The sequence below is a fragment of the Vanessa cardui genome, chromosome Z, assembly GCF_905220365.1.
Source record: "Vanessa cardui chromosome Z, ilVanCard2.1, whole genome shotgun sequence".
Classification (NCBI taxonomy): Eukaryota; Metazoa; Arthropoda; class Insecta; order Lepidoptera; family Nymphalidae; genus Vanessa; species Vanessa cardui.
The window spans coordinates 11,638,528-11,659,837 of NC_061154.1; the positions used below are offsets into that span (position 1 = coordinate 11,638,528).

The 21,310-nt window shown below is 32.9% G+C and overlaps 1 protein-coding gene across 3 annotated transcripts; it reads left to right on the plus strand.

Moving 5' to 3' along the window:
• Nucleotides 1-1,005: 1,005 nt before the first annotated feature.
• Nucleotides 1,006-17,072, plus strand: LOC124542977 (RING finger and SPRY domain-containing protein 1-like). Of its 3 annotated transcripts, none has more exons than XM_047120942.1 (10): nt 1,006-1,411; nt 2,758-2,939; nt 4,346-4,526; nt 5,442-5,612; nt 6,501-6,708; nt 7,970-8,229; nt 9,103-9,320; nt 10,821-10,965; nt 12,246-12,361; nt 13,525-17,072. In XM_047120942.1, the coding sequence occupies exons 2-10, from the start codon at nt 2,761-2,763 to the stop codon at nt 13,610-13,612; spliced, it is 1,566 nt and encodes a 521-aa protein (XP_046976898.1). In that variant the 5' UTR covers nt 1,006-1,411; nt 2,758-2,760; the 3' UTR covers nt 13,613-17,072. The 3 variants fall into 3 exon arrangements, with proteins under 3 accessions (XP_046976898.1, XP_046976899.1, XP_046976900.1); XM_047120943.1 differs by having other exon boundaries at nt 1,006-1,315; XM_047120944.1 differs by lacking the exon at nt 1,006-1,411 and adding an exon at nt 1,873-2,032.
• Nucleotides 17,073-21,310: the final 4,238 nt, after the last annotated feature.

The window sequence follows — 21,310 nt, forward strand, 5'->3', positions numbered from 1 at the left end:
GTCAATGTCCTATGCATTTCTAAAAGACGTAACGTCAATCTCGAACTATATAATATATGTAGTTGAATAAAAAGAAAGAGTTATATCTTATAATAAGATTTCTCATATATACATTATGAAACTCTCTTTAATTGCTATTATTTGTATATTGTACGCGACACCTTCGCTTTTGGTTGTTCTGATAAAAATAAAGAAATATTAAAATAGCCTGTGCTTAGGATTCACAAGTAGCAAATCACTTTAGGGACGAATCACTACATTTGTCGATCATTGATGGCGATTAATTCGATCCAATTAGATATTTTTGATTTTTTCTTCATATCTGACTTGAACAAAATCAAAATCAAAATAAACTTTATTCAAATGGGCTTTTACAAGCACTTTTGAATCGTTAATTAACAATTATGTGAAGCTACCACCGGTTCGGAAAGTAGATTCTACGGAGAAGAACCGGCAAGAAACACGGTAGTTACTCTTTTTCAACATTTAAAAAATACAAATCATTATTTAAATTAATATACCCTGCGTGGTAGTCAACAGGTATTAATTCCAAGTTTTTTGTATCATCTACAAAATCTTGCATCAAGTAATACGCTTTTTTTACCAACTTATTTTTTATAAGCGATTTGAATCTACGAAGAGGCAAAGTTAATGTCAGCGGAATTTTATTATAGAAACGGATACCTAGGTCCAAAAAAGATTTATTGACTTTGCGGAGTCGGAAACTTGGCGTTATAAGCTTATCCTTACTGCATATACAATGATTATCACTGATTTTATCAAAGTGAAAAATTCGCTTATTTATTTCCTGTGTATTTCTTATCTTGTTCTTTAGAAAAAAAATGTTAGGGATATTAAGTTCATCTCAAAGCAATTGACTGATTTAATCTATAAGAATATGGATTAATAAATATTTCGTATCGATACTAAACTCGACTCGCGTGTGCATCACTAGAACAGCATTAGCTCGTTACTGACGTATAGTTTGACGTGTTTGCAGTTTGACAGTTAAATCTTAATGTTGAAGTACATAAAGGCTATACAATAATTACATACAAAACAGAATTGTAAATCACTTAAGCAAACCTTTCTTGAAAATTTAATTATTTTTCAGTATGGAGTTGTTGCAAGATATGAACAGACTATTAAATAGTAACACATAAATCGGGCAATTCTTTTTCGCTGTGTTAACCTATTAACTTTTTTTAACATAAATACATTTTTGACTTTTTAAGTATCAGACATTTTAGTTGTCATTAAGATTGTCTCTGCTCAAGATTTACTATATTCATGCGAGTGACCTGTGTACAATAAAGTATGTTTACAATTTGTTAAGTACATAATATTATTCGTCAAATTATATTATATCGTTTTAATTGATTAATTATTCGAAAATGAACAATCACTAACGGTAAGTAGATACGTTGCAATATGGTGAAATATATCGTCGGTGTATGTTATTAAGCTTCATTAAAACGTCTATGTTGGTAGTTTGTTCTGCCATTAAGAAGTTGTGCTGATTGACATATAAACAACTGCATTTGTGATACTTGGATTTATCTGGATCAGTTGAGTAATATACAGAGAATATATTTTTCGATCACTTTTGAATATAACAATAAAAACATTACCATAAACTTGTATGTGTACATATATTAAAATTAATCATATATCGATAACTAATTCTATTTATTTATTAGTTCAACTATATTTAATTATTAAAAATATAAAATAGGAATGACAATAAAATCAACAAAACAAAGCATGTTTATGTTGGTAAGCTAATAAATTCAAATTAAACAAAATATATCAAGATGTTTGTAGTATACCTACATTATTTGATATTATTTGTATCAATAGTGGAATTTTAATTTATGAATAATTTGAAATGTATTGATACACAAAGAGCCTTTTAATAAATAAAAAGTAGTCAAGATTAGCTTCATATCTTTTTGCTTAATAAATATATAGGCCATGCTATGAACCATTGTTTTAATATTTGTCATTTATAAATCTGGATTTAGTACTACGGGTGAGATAATCTTACTTTACTCTTTTCTTAGACTTTCTTGTATGAATTATTACAATAGTCTACTTAGCATTCTACAAATGGAATAGTCACAGGTTTATTGAAAGTTTTAAGTAAAACTATTATAACAAAAGCTATTTGTACTTCACCATTTACATTTGTACACAATGATATGGTGCAATTTAACACTATATATGTTTGAACAAGCAAAATTACTGCTCTCAAATAGGTTTCATATTTGGGACTTCTTTCTTTTGTTATTGTTTGTTATAAGTGGTCTTGTGCTGTAAGAAATACTAACCATCCCATACTTCACCAAAACCTTAGTAGCCCACCTTAGAAATTAAGTAAAATTAAATTTTGTAAGCCTAAATTATTTTATCCCAATTCGTATAAAAGCTCATGTAAACCCTTTTTATATGCATCGGCGGTGACATACAACAATAACATTTTCCACTGCTGGGCTATGGCCTCCTCTACCTTTGAGGAGAAGGTTTGGAACATATTCCACCATTTCGCTGTTCCAATTTGGGTTCTTGGAATACCTATGTGGCTAAATTTCTATGAAATTAGACACATATAGGTTTCCTCACAATGTTTTCCTTCAACGCCAAGCACCAAATCAATTATAAACTCAAATTAAGCACATGAGTATTCAGTCGTGCTTGCCTGTGTTTCATATAGCTAATTTAAAATTAAAATTCAAGTAATTTTATTTATCTGCTCAGGTAATGGGTGATTGTTGCTGCAAAGAAAAGGAGCCCGATGAGACAATATATGCACCCACTACAACACCGGTGGTATCCGCAATGATTGACAATCGTTTGCGGATACCCAAAGTTGTTGACCCCAAAATAGTTGATCAATTGGTGCTAGAAATGCTTACAGTGGCAGCGTCCCGAGTCGATACGTAAGTTGCTAACTGATAAAGATATCTTTACTATAAAACTATTAGATCAAAAACGTTTAAGACTTCAAAACGAAAATATAATAGCTCTCGATGATTATTTTTGCTATATCTAGAATCCTATGACCTACATTAATTGTGTTCAATTTATACTATTTATATAATTTTACTCATTTTGAAAATGAAACAAGACCAATTGACTAACTAATCACAGCCATATTAATTAAATAAGTCCTTTTTTTGAAATAAAGTGTTTTAATTTCAAGTTTTTCTCATTGATATTGATGGAATTTTATTTCTCTGCTAGCTTTAAATTTCAATTATATGTAATATTTATTCCAAATGTTTTATTTTTATTGTATATGCGAAAATCACTCTTGTCTTTTTGTCTTCTCCTCTTCTACGGTCAAACTATCAAAGTGAATTTGATGAAATTTTTTAATGCAGCACATTAGACTACAATGAAAATTTCCTCAAATACAACGCGGGCTACTTTTTTATACCTAACACTTTATGAGCTAATATGCGAGCGCAACGGCAACTGCGAATTTTATATATTTTCATGATATTACTTAAAGACAATTTCTTACTAATAGTTTTAATATTTACAAATGGCGAATATTTAACTGATGCATGTCAGTGTTATCTAAAGTAATAAGTAGACATGCCGCCATGTCTGATATAAGATTAATTGAGACCTATTGGAAAATATGAAGTGCATTTCATGTGTTTTATATATTGAGCTAAGAACTACTGTTGCATCACATGATTACATTCTATACTGAAGACCGATGTCGCCTTAACTATTTCAATCGTAAGAAATCGATCATGTTTACACATTTATACTATAATTTTGCTTTCCATCAGGCATTATTATGACCTTCAAAATGTCATGTTACGGTACATTATGTCGTTTGTATAATTATAAATATTGTATCTTGTTCTCTATTTGAAAGTTTTGCAAAGCGATTTTTCTCTTATCGATTGTAGTAAAATAATTTTATTATGTCCGAATAGCAAATGTAAATTTATATAATTTTTTGAGGATTCATCTCTTGTTATTTTCGTACTGCTGATTTTTTTTTTTGTCAGAAATTAACAAACTTTGAACATTTTGGGTATGACTCCTTTTGCTGTGCGATTTTTGAGTTTTATTTTGTCAATGATAATAATTATGATGAAACTGCATGAAACGTTATAATTAAGGCTAAAGCTTTGCGTTGAAATTGCGAAACTGTATTTTACGCAAATACATACACAGTGTGCCTTAAGCAAGGCAGAAAATGTCTCCAAGTCTTCTTTGGGCGTATCGCCGGAAGATTGCTTGCTTCTGCTTAAGACAGGGCTGTATATACATTAATATATGTTCGGTTTAGTTGTTGAATTGTGAGTTTCTGTGTATATTTCAGTGACGAGGAATCGCCAGTTCCTCTCGTGAAGCTCCATGTAATTGCTGATAAAGAAGAGGGATGGATACAAATGGTAACATCGATGGTGAATGTTATACCCTTAGAAGATCCCTTCGGGCCCACAGCTATTTCTATATTACTAGATGATTGTCCATTGCCGTCCAAAGAATCCGTTATAAAAGTGAGTATAATTTGAGCAAACAAGTTGCAATAACATACATTAAAACAAAAATCATAACAAATCTAGAACTATCTAGAAACTATTTTTCTGTAGGAGTAAATGCCCCAGAGCTTTTTCTAGTCCCCAATTCATTGATATGTGTCACCCATAGTAACTTAACATATACATAATATATTAATAATAAGAAATTTTGTAATATCTATATTTGATTTTGCACATTTCATATTTGGCGCAGTGATTTTAATTCTAATCTTTTTAGTTTTTAACGATAAGTTATTAGCACTAAACCTAAATGATATTTCTAACGGTTTTTTTTTTGTAAGCTTCAAATCAGTATGAAGCAACTATATAAATGACATTTATCCGAAACAAAAAACTTTGAGAAAGATTACTCCGTTTACAACTCATCGAACCGTTTGCATCAACTCTAAATTCGAGTTCAAAGGAGAGATTGCATTTCCTAACCAGCATTTCATATTGCACTCATTCTAAGCTCTTAGTTAAGACAATAAATACTAAAGCATCCCTTGATTCACTTGGTTTCAAAAATGTTTTTGAGTCTGCCAGTTATTACTACTTTTAACCATATTTAGCAAAATAGACCAGAAATTAAAAAGTAACTACAAAATTTGAACGAACCCGTGTTAATAGGACAAACACTTTGGTTCATTATTTACTTAAAAATAAAAAAAGTTTATCACTACAAAACCCTCATTCAAAGTCGGAAGGCATCATTTGTAATATGATTATATTAAAGTTGCTTTTGACATAATTTATAACTATTAATCTATTTACATTCATGCTTATTACTCAAGTATTTTTTAAAAAAAAGAAAACATTTTTGAAATAACATAAGACGATCGTCATTGTTAATTAATTATTGTCTTCACGATTTACACTGATTTATTAATTCAGGTGACACGTATGTACGCATTGTCTGCGGAGCGCGCCACCATCGGAGATGTGAACACGCGCGTTGAACGCAACATATGCGTGGTGTTGGGGTGTATCGCTGAGAAGCTAGTGGGACCAAACAGCATGGCTATCCTTACAAACGATACACTCGAATACTTACTCGCTTTCTTGGTAAGTAACTCATTCCTATCAACAATGCTCATTTTGTACGACTATAAAATAAATTAAGTCGTTTTTGCCAGTTACTTTATATTATTACCGATTTTAAATCGATTTTGATAAACTAGTCAAGATTAATGGATATATTTAGTACCAATTGTAGTACTTTTATATGATGCACTACACAGTTCTTGAATGATTTACGTTCAATTATAATCCAACACCAATATCCACTTCAAATATTTCCAAAGTTCGTATATAAAATTAGCTGACATTCAAAAGGCAACTTTTCGCAAAATCCATCAGCCATCATTCAAAATCTCGACCAATAATACTGCATCGATTCAATGTGAAAATTACGTATAAGTTAACTCCTACTGTGCTTGTGATAAGCTAAACAGTGCTGTATCTTATCAGTGTCAAATATAACGAACCCTTAACACATGGGAGACAGAAAATTTCACAATGTAAAAGTAAAGCATTGTGCTAGCTCCACTACCGTCAGTCAGCAATTCTGAGCTAATTATTGTGTTCCCATTTGAAGGTTAAACTTCCTCAGTGTAACTATAATCACAAGGGACATAACATCTTAGTTCCCCGTGTTGGTGTGAATGGTGATGTAAAGAATGGTTATTATTTAATAATAATAATAATAAACATTTATTGAGCAAATTACACTACTTTCACACAACATAAAAAACGAAACATAACAAAATATCACTTATCCTAAAATACATCAAACAAGAAAAAAATAACTAAAAATAACGACAGACAGACAACAGAACAAGTTTTGAGAGTAAAAAAATTAATATTAAACAATAAATAGTGTGCAGCAGTGTAATTTAGCCAAAAGGATATTTCTTATATAACCTTTTTTTTATCAGAATAATTACATTTCAGACGCCAAATAGTGCTCCGTACATAGTATTGTTCGCGCTCATAGCGCTTGAGAAATACGCTCACACGACGGAAAATAAGTTGACAATAAAGAATCGTTTCGAGCAATTAAACGAGCACCCCTTATTGGAACTGGAAAAGTATGCTGATAGCGACGATTACCTGTGGCGACAGGTCGGTTTCTGTGCTAACTGGCTACTTGACAATCTGTGTGAGTTATTTGTTTATGTTTACGGTCATCGATTCGATTCGATTAATCGTCTGACATTTATTCATAATCGAGTACGATTAGTGTCACGCTACACCTTTACAAAAATGTCTTGATCATCATTAAACCTATAGGATTTTAATTTGTTCCAATGTGTGTTTATTTTTGTGTACCTGAATAAACAGTGTTTGTATGAATGTTGAATTAGTAAAATATTGGCTTCTTGGGAATTCGGTCGCTGGTAATAATTAATAATAGGGCGGTGTAAGTGGTAGTCGTCGTGGTGATAGATAGTATAGATAGATAGGTAGTAGTAACCGCACGATAACTCAAAACTCAAACCAAAATCGTTAGATCGATTCATAGGTCATTGAAGTAAGTGGACCTAGATGTAAAGAGTTTTGAAATCGAATCCCAAATGCTGGACTGGACTATCAAAAAAAGTCCAGCATTTCGAGGTCAGAAAGTTAGCAATGTTACTTGCTCACTTGCTTCAGATAGTGAAGAAATGGATACTGCATATGTCCCTTTGATTATGACAAGAGGACAGAGATTATACTTGATTTTGCGCAAACCAATATTGCCTGTAATATTACTAGCTGAACCTGCGATTTTGGCTGCCCGAAATATAGAAACTCCTTCCTACGCCCCTTTTTCCTCTTAGGAGTGGCGGTTCGTAAAATCCGTCCTTAGCGGATGTCTACACCCTATAAGTAACTTACCTGCCAAATTTTAAGTTTGTAGATATTATATTTTTGAGATGTCGTGATTAACACTCAGTGTTGAAAAAGTTATTTTAAATGTTGAAAGAAACTACTGAGTTTCTTGCCGGTTTTTCTCGGTAGAATCTACTTTCCCAATCGGTGGTAGCTACACTTAATTGTTAAATGACGATTCAAAAGTGCTTGTAAAAGTCCACTTGAATAAAGTATATTTTGATTTTGTGAGTGGTACCTATTTCGCTTTTATATATATTGTGAATAAATCAACACTAAAGTCAATAAATCACTCCTGGGCTAAACTATATGTTTCTATAATGAAATTTAATATTTTTAAATGTTGAAAAAGAGTGACTACTGAGTTTTTTTCTGGATATTCTCAGTAGAATCTGCATTACAGTTAATTCATTCATTATTATAGTTAATTCAATAAAGATTCAAAAGTGGATATAAAAGCCTACTTGAATAAAGTATATTTTGTATAAAATTGATTTGGCTTTTGATACCTTATTGTACTCAGGTTGATTGTTTTCTCTGTATTTCAGTTATCGTCGAGGGAAGGAAGTTGTCCTATGAGACAGTGGACATGACTGGTATAAACGCGTTACTGAACTGTCATGACGTCAGCGAATACCTTCAGATATCTAGCAATGGCCTTGAGGCGAGGTGCGATTCGTACTCGTTCGAAAGCGTCCGCTGCACTTTCCAAGTGGACAGCGGCTGTTGGTACTACGAGTCTATTATAATAACATCGGGAGTCATGCAGATCGGATGGGCAACGAAAAACAGCCATTTCCTAAATGAAGTAAGTTGTGTTTACTATAATAGTTCGTTACAACTTTTCGTTTTGTTTTATACTCCAGTCACTTCTCAGGTGTAATGCTGATACTACAGAATTTGTTTATTTACGATATACAATTAGAAACGTATAGAATAATCAGTGTTTCTTTACTATATTGTCCATGTGTAGTATTCAAAAATCTTCCTTGAATCACGCTATCTATTAAAAAACACCGTATCAAAATCGTAATCGTTGCGTAATTTTAAAGATCTAAGCATACACAGGGACAGAACGGTCAATAGGATAGTGATCTTCTTAAGTTCGAATTTAGGAAGAAGTTTGCAATGGGAATAATAATTCTTGAATTTCGTATATAATTATTTATTGAAAGAACTTGATATCTTCTGACTTAAGACCGCAGAACGGCTTGAGTTGAAGAATCAAACGATTAGTCTATAAACGTTATTGACGTGACAACGTCTTATAAATTGGTTTGCCGGGTGACACTTCAAGAAACTGCGTTACGCTCCGCTCACGTTATGCGCTCACAATGAGAGCGAGTGAGAGGCACGCGTACCTTCCACTCGGGCATGGCTAGCCCGCCTAAGAGCGAGAGAGACAGATAATTAGAATTATTTTACCACTCAAAGTCGTTGTCACGTAAAACTTTCGCCCGTATACCGACTTTACAGGCAACCAATTTTTTTTTATCTCAATAATCTATCAGAAGCAAGCGGGCAAGTGTAGAAATAAATACTGTGTAGTTGGCTATAGCCGAAGTCGGTCAGAGCGAAATCATTATGTAAAAATAGTTTCGTTACTAAAGTATAACTTTTTAAGGTTATAAATTAGCATGGTAAATATTCGGTATGTAATAATGAAGCGTGTGTCGTTCAGGAGGGCTACGGCATAGGTGACGACATGTTCTCGCTGTCGTACGACGGCTGCCGCAAGCTGGTGTGGTACAACGCGAAGCCGGCCCGCGTCGCGCACGCGCCCGCCTGGCGGCCCGGCGACGTGCTCGGCTGCCTCATCGACCTCACGAGGAGGGAAGTCATATTCTCGCTCAACGGACAGCGACTCTCTACGTGCAACGAAATCTTCGAAACGACCAAGTATGTATTTTTTTATCTATGGTAGTCGGAGCATATAAACCACCTAATGGTAAGTGGTCAACACCGCCCATAGATGGCGCTGTATGAAACATTAACTATTACTGTCATCGCCAACGTGGAAGGAAGTCATATTCTCACTCAACGGACAGCGACTCTCTACGTGCAACGAAATCTTCGAAACGACCAAGTATGTATTTTTTTATCTATGGTAGTCGGAGCATATAAACCACCTAATGGTAAGTGGTCAACACCGCCCATAGATGGCGCTGTATGAAACATTAACTATTACTGTCATCGCCAACGTGGAAGGAAGTCATATTCTCGCTCAACGGACAGCGACTCTCTACGTGCAACGAAATCTTCGAAACGACCAAGTATGATTTTTTTATCTATGGTAGTCGGAGCATATAAACCACCTGATGGTAAGTCACCACCGCCCATAGACAATGGCGCTGTATGAAACATTAACTATTACTGTCATCGCCAACGAGGAAGGAAGTCATATTCTCGCTCAACGGACAGCTACTCTCTACGTGCAACGAAATCTTCGAAACGACCAAGTACGATTTTTTTATCTATGGTAGTCGGAGCATATAAACCACCTGATGGTAAGTCACCACCGCCCATAGACAATGGCGCTGTGAAAAACATTAACTATTACTGTCATCGCCAATGCGCCATATAAACCACCTGATGGTAAGTGGTCACCACCACATAGACAATGGCGCTGTAAGAAGCATTAAGTATTCCATTAAGTATCGCCAATGCTCCACAAACTTTGGAAACTAAAATGTTATTTCCCCTGTGCCTGTAGTTACACTGGCTCACTCGCTATGCAAACCAGAACACAACAATACCAATTAAAAAACATTTGACAAGCAATAACAGCCAATGGTTTAAGAACCTAGTGACGTAAAAAAATTTCACAGTCGAACATGGTTACCCTTTTGCTGTTGTCATCCCCACTGTAACTTAAATCGACGGCTAAATAGGGATATTACTAAATAGGACCTCATGAGAACATCTGCGAAGATAAAACTGCGCTATTATATAGTATGACACAACTTAGATGTAGCATCGACAAAATTCGTAAAACCTATTACTGACTACTTACACAACCAATAGAAATAGATCCCTATCGCACCATTCGAAGCTATTCATTCTCGCGTCAGTTTAAATCGAGAAAGCAAATCAAAGTGTCAAACTGACGAATATATGAGGTCATATGATATTACAAGTTATTGCGTTTGTGTAAAGATCATATTATATAAGAAATAAATATTTATAATTTGGAATGGCTTTCTTAATTCGGATGTGATCGGTTTTACGAATTATACCGATGCTACATCTTATTTGTGTCATGCTATGCGTACATATTTATAAATAGAAAATAATATATCTCATAATTGGTATGAATTAAATTGATTGATACAATTAAAGACGTGGAAGCTATGTCATTCGTAACGAGAGTTGTTTACAAAACGTCTTTCCGTTTTTAAGGTACGGTTTCTTCGCGGCAGCTAGTTTCATGGCGTACCAGCAGTGTCGCTTCAACTTCGGCTACGAACCGTTCAAATATCCACCCGTCGATAGAGAATTCTCCGCGTTCAATGATCACGGCGAACTGACAGATGAACAGAAAAAGGTAACTATTCATTAAATATACTATAATTATAATAAATAAATAAATATGAGACAACATCACATACATTACTCTGATCCCAAGGTAAGTTGAAGCACTTGTGTTATGGAAATCAGAAGTAACGACGGTACCACAAACACCCTGACCCAAGACAACATAGAAAACTAATGGTAATCTACATAGACTCGGCCGGGAATCGAACCCGGGACCTCGGAGTGTACACGCCACTCGACGATAGAGGTCGTCACTATGTATGTTACACACAACTCGCTGCTCCACTTCGGCTTGGTGGATATTGGTGTAATTTAATCCACCAACAAGAACCGAAAAGAAAGATGTATATGTGTTGCAATTTTAAGAATGTTACATTTTACATTTACTTAAATTGTGTTTATTTCATATCGTATTTGGTGAAGAAAATATCGTAGGTAAACCTGCTTCCAAACCATCTCCTCAAACGGAGAGGAAGCCTTTAGCCCAGCAGTGGGAATTTACAGGCTGTTGTTGTAACCTGCGTGTCGGATAACATTTTAGCAAGTGTGTAAATGGTTTAGAGCAACAACAAGCTGTAAATTTTCAACTACTGGGCTTAGGCCTCCTCTCCCGTTGATAGAAAAGTTTTGGGACATATTCCACCACGCTGTTCCAATGCGGGTTGGTGGCAGGTAGAATTTCTATGAAATTAGACACATGTAGGTTTCCTCGCGATGTTTTCCTTCACCGCCGAGGACGATATGAAGTATAGATACAATTTAAGCATATGAACAATCAGCGGTGCTTGCCTGGGTTTGAATCTGCAATCATCGGTTAAGATGCACGCGTTCTAACCACGCGGCGATCTTGGCTCGCTTTAGAGCAGCGTGATGTTTTGTTATATGGTATAGGTCGGCGGACGAGCATATGGGCCACCTGATGGTAAGTCGTCACCATCACCCATAGACAATGAAGCTGTAAGAAATATTAACTATTCCTTACATCGTCAATGTGCCACCAACCTTGGGAACCAAGATGTTATGTCCCTTGTGCCTGTAGTTACACTGGCTCACTCACCCTTCAAACCGGAACACAACAAGGGCTTGCACAAAGCCCTACTACCAAGTAAATAGTAGTACGATACCTTAGATTGAGAAGAGTTTCAGCTATGAGCAGTAACTTTACTTTAAGCTAATTTGTTTTAACAGTTATGAGTCGATCAGACCAGCTCAAAAATGATTACTTTTAAATTTATTAAAGAGGTTGTTAGATTTTAGCTTCTTTTGTATTCACAGTTTGTTTTCTTTCAGGTTATACCTCGACGAATATATCTAGAACAATTGCGATGTTCAAGTGTAAAGGAAGATTCGTGTACGCTTTGCTTCGACGATACAGCGTGTTGCATTCTCGAGCCTTGCGGACATCGGTGAGTTTACATTTGTGGAATGTTAATATAGAACAATTTATCTTTACCTTTTTCGGTCAATGTGGATATGTACTGCCCCAGATTCAACCACTAAAACAAACTCTATATATAGGTTATATATCTTGCTCATTTTAAAGTGAACTGTTAGGTTCTTTATGAGAAATAAAGAACCAAATAAAGAAAAAAAATAACTTTTCTTTAAGCTGAAGCAAAGTCATAAGTCACGATCGTGATAATAAATTACCAATACTTCCTCTTATATTAAAGACACGTCGTATTGGCTCTCTCGCTCTCCCAAACTGAAACAACACAAAATATTATAGTCCTTATATCAACCTTATTTAGGGCTTAAAATTATAGTAAATATATAGCAAATCTGATGAGGTCATTAATCGAGTGGCAACACAGATACATACAAGAAAGGTTTATCGCAAAGCTTACAAAACATAGATTTGCGTACACGTTTGGCCGCTAAGTCACAACTTTTCTAGTATTTCATTTCGAATAAGTTTATTATTATTATAACTGTCAATATAATTGTGAACTGATTACAAATTTGAGTAATATAATAATAATAGCTGCAAGAAATATCAATCATTATTGTGTTGTCACAATACTACCAAAATTTCCTGTATGGCAGTAGAACCCAGGCTTGCACAAAGCTATAAAACTTATACATCAATAAGAGAACGTAGCGAGACTAGGGCATGCTATAAGATCTAGAATAGCGAAGTGCGTCTTGCTCTTCCGATTACTGTCATGCTAACATTGACTTGTCGTCATAGTACGGCGATAAAGGTATAGTACGACACAACTTAGATGTAGCATCGGCAAAATTCGTTTCATTCGAATTAAGTACGCTATTCCAAATTATCAATATTTATCTATTATGCGAATATTATCTTAACGCAAACGTAATATCATATGATCTAATATATTCGTTAATTTGACACGTCGATTTACATGCATTTGCTTTCTCGAGTTAAACTGACGCGAATCTATAGCGATGAATACCGTCGAATGGCGCGATAGTGAGCTATTTCTATAGATTGTATAAATTTGCAGTAATCGGTTTTATAGAATTTGCCGATGCCACATCTAAGTTGTGTCGTGCTATATATATATCAATAACAATATAACGATGTGACTCTTTCTTATTACAGTGGTTTCTGCTCCGTGTGCACATCCCAGCTTAAAGATTGTCCAATGTGTCGGGCTGATATTTTGAACGTGAAACGCGAGATCACATGACAAGGCGGCCCCTTATTAAATCGCCTCTATCGCCGGTTTACGTAACATTCTATCGCTCACGACACCCAACGCAGCGGACGAAATTATTTTTAAATTCATATTGACGATGAAAATACCGTAGACAATTGCTTATTTTTTAGCGATCAAACTGCTTCACTTTTTCCATACAAATCGCTTGACATAGACAACATTGACGATAACGATATCTCTCTACTGAATTGACTGTCAGTGCTGTCTATACTCTAAAAAGGTTTGGAAACGTTTCGTCGATTATGCATTCTATATTGTCTATGCCCGCAGATATTCAAGAGGCAAATTTGACTGAATATTATCTATCGGCGTGTATCAATTAAAACATTAAACATGCATTTATTTGTAGTTACACATATTTCAGCTTTGACTTGTCACATTTTGATTCTAATATTAACGCATAAAGAAACGAAGCGCTATATTAAATCAAGACACGTTAGTGACACGCTGAGAAGTACGACGTGACATCGATCAGACTTAAACACTCGAATAAAATTTATGACAGAATTTTTCTTAATTCTCAATCACTTTGCTCTACATAGTCTATGGCCCTTAACTTTAGAGCAAGAAAGGGACATCAATATAAATAAACATTTTCTTTTATATTTTGTTTTTTTTCTATTAAAATAGTCATGTATAATTTATCGCGGACGAAAATAAGAAGCTAGATTCTAGTGAAAAAAATTATCTTAGAGACGTAAATACTAAGAAATATACGAACGTACGATAGGGCTTGTTAAATTTTTATACTTGAAACAGTATTTATAAATTATTTAGTTAACTGAGATTATCGCGAGTATATAAACCGTAGCTTATTTAAATTAAGACGGTTTTAATTTTAGTTTTGTTGTAAAACTTATATTGTCTTATGGTAAGGTTAGAATGTTGGCGGATAAGCCTCGAGTTACTTTAATTGTGTCACACGTCGGGATATAGACGACCTTAACACGTGCCGGTCATAAGTTTACACGCAAAACGTAAAATTGTGTGTTTTTATTCAGCACAAAACAGCACAGCTTTAAAAACGCATTTCAACGTCGAGTTAAAATATTTTTTTGATTTATATAAGAATATAGTTTTTAATACTTTTTTTATTTGTTTTTTTTTTTAATAATTTTTTTGAGCACAGAAATATGAACACACATTTACAATGTTATAGGTATAGAAATACGGAATATATTTACACATCACAAAAAAATATTTTTTTTTAAATCTGTATGATGATATAGATTAAATATTGTAATACATTGCCCCAAATATTTTCGGACACCCGTTATACAATAGTATCTCCTATACATATGAAAATAATGTAGGTTATAGTGATATCGCCATTAATAAGATACAATTTGCCTTAATATTTTTTGCGTGAAATATACATTATACACAGTTATACGACTACAAGATTCCAAGAAGAATGGAAAAGTGGGCTATAAATAACTTTTTTTTTTAAATAAAGTCGTGTCATGTTATATTATACATTTAGCTTATTAAATAATTGATGTAGTGAAATCACACTTGCCTTATAATAAACGACGTTGTTAAACGAAAACTATCCAATCCACCAGAATAACAGCCTTTCTTATCAACATTGGTTAAGTTAAACATATATTTATCTCTTTCTGCCATCCGTGTTTTGATATTTAAAGGAAGAAATCCGCAATGTTTATCAAAACACCCGCTAAATAGGGTTCATAAGCGAGGCCGCGAGTGTATAGAAATGCCAATACCGTCGGCAAAAAAATTACTCCGACAAATACAGACTAATTTTATGCCAAGTGTTATTTTAATGATATTCAAACGCTGTTGTTTCTGGTTTAAATAATATCGTAAAATAAAGCTGGTTTGGACATTATGTAAAAATATTTTTTTCTAGGTCTCTAATAAAGAATAGTTCTGGGAAAGTATATAACCGATGAAAAAATCGTTATAAATACAAAGTAATGTGGATTGGATTGTTTTCTTAATCAATAAGTGTTCATTAATTAAGAACATGTTTATATAATTATCACAATTTTTCAGACAAACATACAATAATAGACTAAAATTAATTAATTAATAGGTATATTTATACACAAAAAGCAATAGTAATACTCCTTGTAATTCAACTTCTCTTAAAATGTTATTGTGATAACCGTAATCATAGAATTAATGAAATATTACATGTATTTAGTATTGAATTTTGTTTCAAGAGGTGTATTCATTCACGAAGACGCTCTTCGTTAAATTGCCATCGACTTGCATTAGTATGAGTGAGTGACGCTCGTATGTACAACATGTCGTAGTGTGTGTGAGACGAATCAAAGTAATGACAGCAAAAAAAAATATTTTTAAGTTTATTAATTAACTTGTAAGGGTGCTGGGCCTTCGTGATTGAACAGATCAATAACAACACATCTTTTGAAATGATTTTCATATTGTAAAATAATACTTTACTTGAAATTGAACAATTGTAAGCCGTTTCATTCGATCGTCGTTCGATACTAATATTTAACTAAGCTATTGCCTTATATATATCAATATATGAATAGTCAAAGATAGTTAGGTATCTTTTTGCTTTGTTTATTAGTCGTTAGTATGATAGCTATAGAACGTGATTTAACATTCTCGAAACATGCAATATGTTTTCCACAAATTACTGCTATTATTGTACTAAAAACTCTTCGAAAAATACTCCGTAGTTATATTTTAATTTTTATAAATCTATTGGTTTTTCTTTTGAACAAATTTCATAATAAATTGGGAGCTATATCAGTGGCGGACAACGCACGCCCAGAGGCCTTTAAATAAATTGTTATTTATGTTGAATACAGTTGCTCCAAAAAGTATTTAAAATATATTTATCATATCAAACATGTATGCAGCTAATTAATAACTAAACAAGTGTACTACTTTAGCTATTAGATCACACAATTTTTTTATAGAAAATTCTTACGATATCAAAATCAATGGGAAGTCACAAATAATTTTATGCCCTATTAAATTAATTTGTTTCATTTTACAGAAACGATAATATCACATTGTGCAGTAAATAATTGCGAGATCACAATTCTCATATAATATATCTGTATATTTACTCAACTTAATTGTCCGTTTTCACTTGAAGCCTCGATTTCAAAAAGGCATGTGTCAAACAATTTCATTATCGTTTATACAATATTGTATTCAGGTACTGAACTATAGTTCATTCATTAGGGTATTGTAAAAAAATCACAAGTTTGACTCAACAAAATTAGGCTGAAACGGCTGAACGAATATACGCAACGACAGCTAAAGTCTTTATCAATAAAAAATAAAGCCGCCATATTTATAATCCTGCAATTAAAAGGAGACCGAAAATTCATTCTTTTAGTTAACATGTATTATACTCACATTTTTTTTTATATTTTCTTATTCGGTCAGTATTAGAATTTAATTCGCTTTTTTGATTGAAATGTCACTTACCTACGGCAGCTTTAGAGGTAATGCATTAAATCGTTGGACGTAGTATGATTACTTTTTAACAAGGAATATAAAAAATTATAATGTATATGTCTGTTCTGTGATTTTTGTCGGTATAAAGTTAGGTGTATTACTGTCATTTACAATATTGTGGATTTAAAAAAATCTTTACAGTGAATTAAGTACGATTTATATATTTTTGAAATCTTTATTTATGTAATGAAATAGACGCCTATGTGTTTAACATGATCATTATTAAGGTTTATTAATAAAGTTAATAATAAAAAACATTTTTTCGGTAAAAACATTACCAACGTCTTCGAAGATAAGTAATTAATATATCTACATCGGTATCGTAAAGTCCGTACTTCCACTTTATAAAATAAGTATGACGTATTAATTATTAAAATTGAAAAAGTCATAGCTGACTGACGTAGTTCGATAAAACAAAAAAGTGAAATGTAGCAATAACGTTTATCACAATTGCATTTTAACTTAAATAAATTATAATATTAACTTTGGTTGTTATTAATTTATGAGAGATATCGTCATATAAATTAATAAATTCGCTAAAACGCTTAACAATAATACTCTTTTAATATCATTTCCTTCTTAGGTACGTAATGTTTCATGCGTTTGAGAAATCAACAAAGGAACCTATAATAGTTTGTTTCAACAATTTGATAACAGATCAAGTTTAACAGACTTTTAAACAAATTTATAAATAAAATAGACCAACTAAAAACTATTTGTTGGTGAACTTATTTTATGTATTTTGTGGAATACCGACAACCTTATTTTCAAAGCGCGTTGCATTGTATTTTTGTACGTAAAGGGAAGTATAAACGTAAAAATTAAAAAGTGTACTTATTTCTCTACATGATTACGAAATTAAATTAAACGTTCGACCGGATTTTCGACTTAAAATAAAATTGTTATCACCTAAAGCTAAGATAAAACATATAGACAAGGAAGAGTAATAATTAGTAGTTATACTTAAGATAATCGTTACATCGTTTGTAACTAAAAACTGTATTTTTTGACGAGTAACTATCGCATGCTATTTGACATTAAGATAAAGGAACTCACATAGCTTGCATTATTTTATTACACGTTTATTTAATTTAGCTCAAAAAAATCACTGTTAGAAATATTGAGTGCTAACATACGAATGTATTGTTACATATAAACACAATAAACGAATTTAAAAAAGGAATCGTGTTTTACTATCTTCCATATTTTATAGATACCTTTCGGTACCATTTTACTTCACTTTTGGGTAAACCTATCGTTACTTGGGTATATTTTATACAAAATTCTTATTACTTTATTTTAAATTACAATGAAATCCGAAAAAAACCCTTGAGTTCGTTCAAAAACCTATTTACGTTAGCCGTTAAAGAAGATGTTTGAATTCAAAATGGCTTCCTAATTCGTTAGCGTCAGTCGCCATTTTAAAGTGCATTGGAATGGGACTAATTCGTCAATAGTAACTTTATTGTAAATACATATGCATTTATGTTAAAGTTTCGTTTTTTTTGTGATTAGATTGTAAGTCTACAGATTAATAATACATGCTTATTTATCTTTTAGTGGGTGGGTACAAAAGTAATAAGGATAAATCATTCCCAGTAAAATAAGATTTACTAGAAATAGTGTGAACAAATTACTCCATAGTAATTGTGTATTAGATTGTGTGTAATAATAAATTTAGTACTGTTATTTTCAACCCGTACCAAGATTGAAAGTGAACTAGATATCTTTCATAGTACAGCTTGATGTGTGCACGAAGTCCAGGAATTATGGTCTCTCCGATCTGTACAGGTAAAAGATCTGGTGATTGGTCAAGTTTTAGAAAGGTTTCAGTCTTCCCAATCAGCTATTCCCATATATTGTATTTTGTTAAGTATTAATAGTCTAATTTAGAAATTCGCCATTGTCAAAGGTTTAAGTTATTATTATAAACATAATTATTATTAAAGTTATGAGAAAGTAAGAAGGACCACTGAAAAAGATTTTCAATACTTTATTTGGATGATATATATTCATTTATCCTTTTTGTAAATGATATCATAATCTAAATCTCTAATCTTGACCTAGGTTCTTTGCAACAGAACCAGGCCTAATCATCAGTTTATCTGTGACCATGGTGTATAAAGAACCGATCAAGGCTCTAAATAATAGCAATTTTTCTATATAACTATAATTAAATTCTGCCTTTTTACGTCTACAAGATTAATAAGAGATTGCACATTTTGGCTTGAGATATATCATCAGGAACAGCCTAGTTTGAGACATGATATTTTTACTTTTTGAAAGTAAAAAGTACCGCCGAATCCTAAAGGATCAAGATCTATGAAGAAACGGAAACCGAAACTGAGCGAAGATTTTTTACATTTCCAATTATTCAATATTAGAAAGAAATAGCGACGTTAAAATACTTTAACTTACAAATTACACTATCTATGAAATTACACATCGTTTGACAATTTACTAAGATGCCTTTGCTTCTATTTCGTTAAAATCTAGCAGCAGAGGTTACTCGTAGTTTTCCTTAGGTTCTGCTTGCTGGCTCGGTATAAGCCACGTATTCTTTTATGTATTTTGGGCAGGCAGGCGAGTATTTGTAATCTTAATAAATGGTTCCTCGCCCTTAAACATTGATTAGCAATCATGATGCATATAAGGTTGTTTCATAGTTAATGTGTCAATACCACATGATTGATTATATTTTATGTTATGCAATACTCACATTATAAAGGTTTGCACTTAATGATCCCCTAACCTTTCTTCACATCTTTAGCCTCTACACTTAGTTCTATTAAGTCATAATTTTGATATTTTTTGAATAGTTTCAGGGTTATCTTAAAAACGAAGGGTGATTAATTGTACAACTTGAAATTGTGCCGACTGTACCTATAATGTTAAAATAAAAGTATTTATATCTAATCGAACTGAGTTTGGATTTATAAACATAGGTTTTTGGTATTATTTGTAACTCGGAAAACATAAAGTTAAATTATTTGCCATACATGACGTGCAGTCACATACGCCAGTTTGTCGAATCTTACGGCTGTTAACTTAGTTGAGAATGATAAGTGCCGACACTAACGTAAGAATACCGTAAATATCCTGAATCGATTATATGTGTAATTAAGTATACCAAACAATTCTTTAAAAAGTGTAGGTTGTATCTTTACAACCTTTGAGATGTTTCTCATAGTTGGGCTGATCGTTCCTTTTGAGTTCTGGAGCTCGTCTCATCATGCTGCTCTTATACGATCAGTTATATCATTAGGACATCTTCAGTTGCATGTACCGTGTATATATTTGTCGCAAGTGTATTTAAAAGGGGTAATAATAGATATTGCTCTTAATTAAAATTGAAAAGTATAAGTTCATATTGACTTGGTCTGTTGGTAATACCATTCTTACTACTTATTATTGTCTTACAATAATATCTAAAAAGCAAATGCGGTTTAATAAATTTGTTCCCAATGCTTACATTTTCTAAAACCCTTGTCTAAACGGCATTCTTAGTGTTCGCTTTCTCATTCGGAAACAGATACTTGCCACATCTAAAATGACATCGAATCGGATTATATCTAAAATAGGTTAGTATGAGTCGAGATGGCCCCAGTGGTTAGAACGCGTGCATCTTAACCGATGATTGCGGGTTCAAACCTAGGCAAGCACCGCTGATTCATGTGCTTAATTTGTCTTCATAATTCATCTCGTGCTCAGCGGTGAAGGAAAACATCGTGAGGAAACCTGCATGTGACAAATTTCATAGAAATTCTGCCACATGTGTATTCCACCAACCCGCATTGGAACAGAGGGTTGGAATATGTTCCAAACCTTCTCCTTAAAGGGAGGGGAGGCCTTTAGCCCAACAGTGGGAATTTACAGGCTGTTGTTGTTTGTTGTGAGTTAGTACTTACCTTACCTTCTCCTTAAAGGGAAAAGAGGCCGAGCAGTGAGAAATTTACATGCTGGTAATTACTACAGATTAGTGGGCACTAGTTTAAATTAATGAAATTTCTCTGAAATCATTTTTGTTCTAAGATAATCAGAAAATACAATAATTTTTTGAATGTTGTAAAATACATCCCATATTACTAATTTTAATGCCAAAGCTCGTATGTTAAAATTGCTCTCGAATATAAAATTATATTAATTCATAGTTATTATATTATTTATTGTTATATTCTTATTTATCAATTGCTTTTA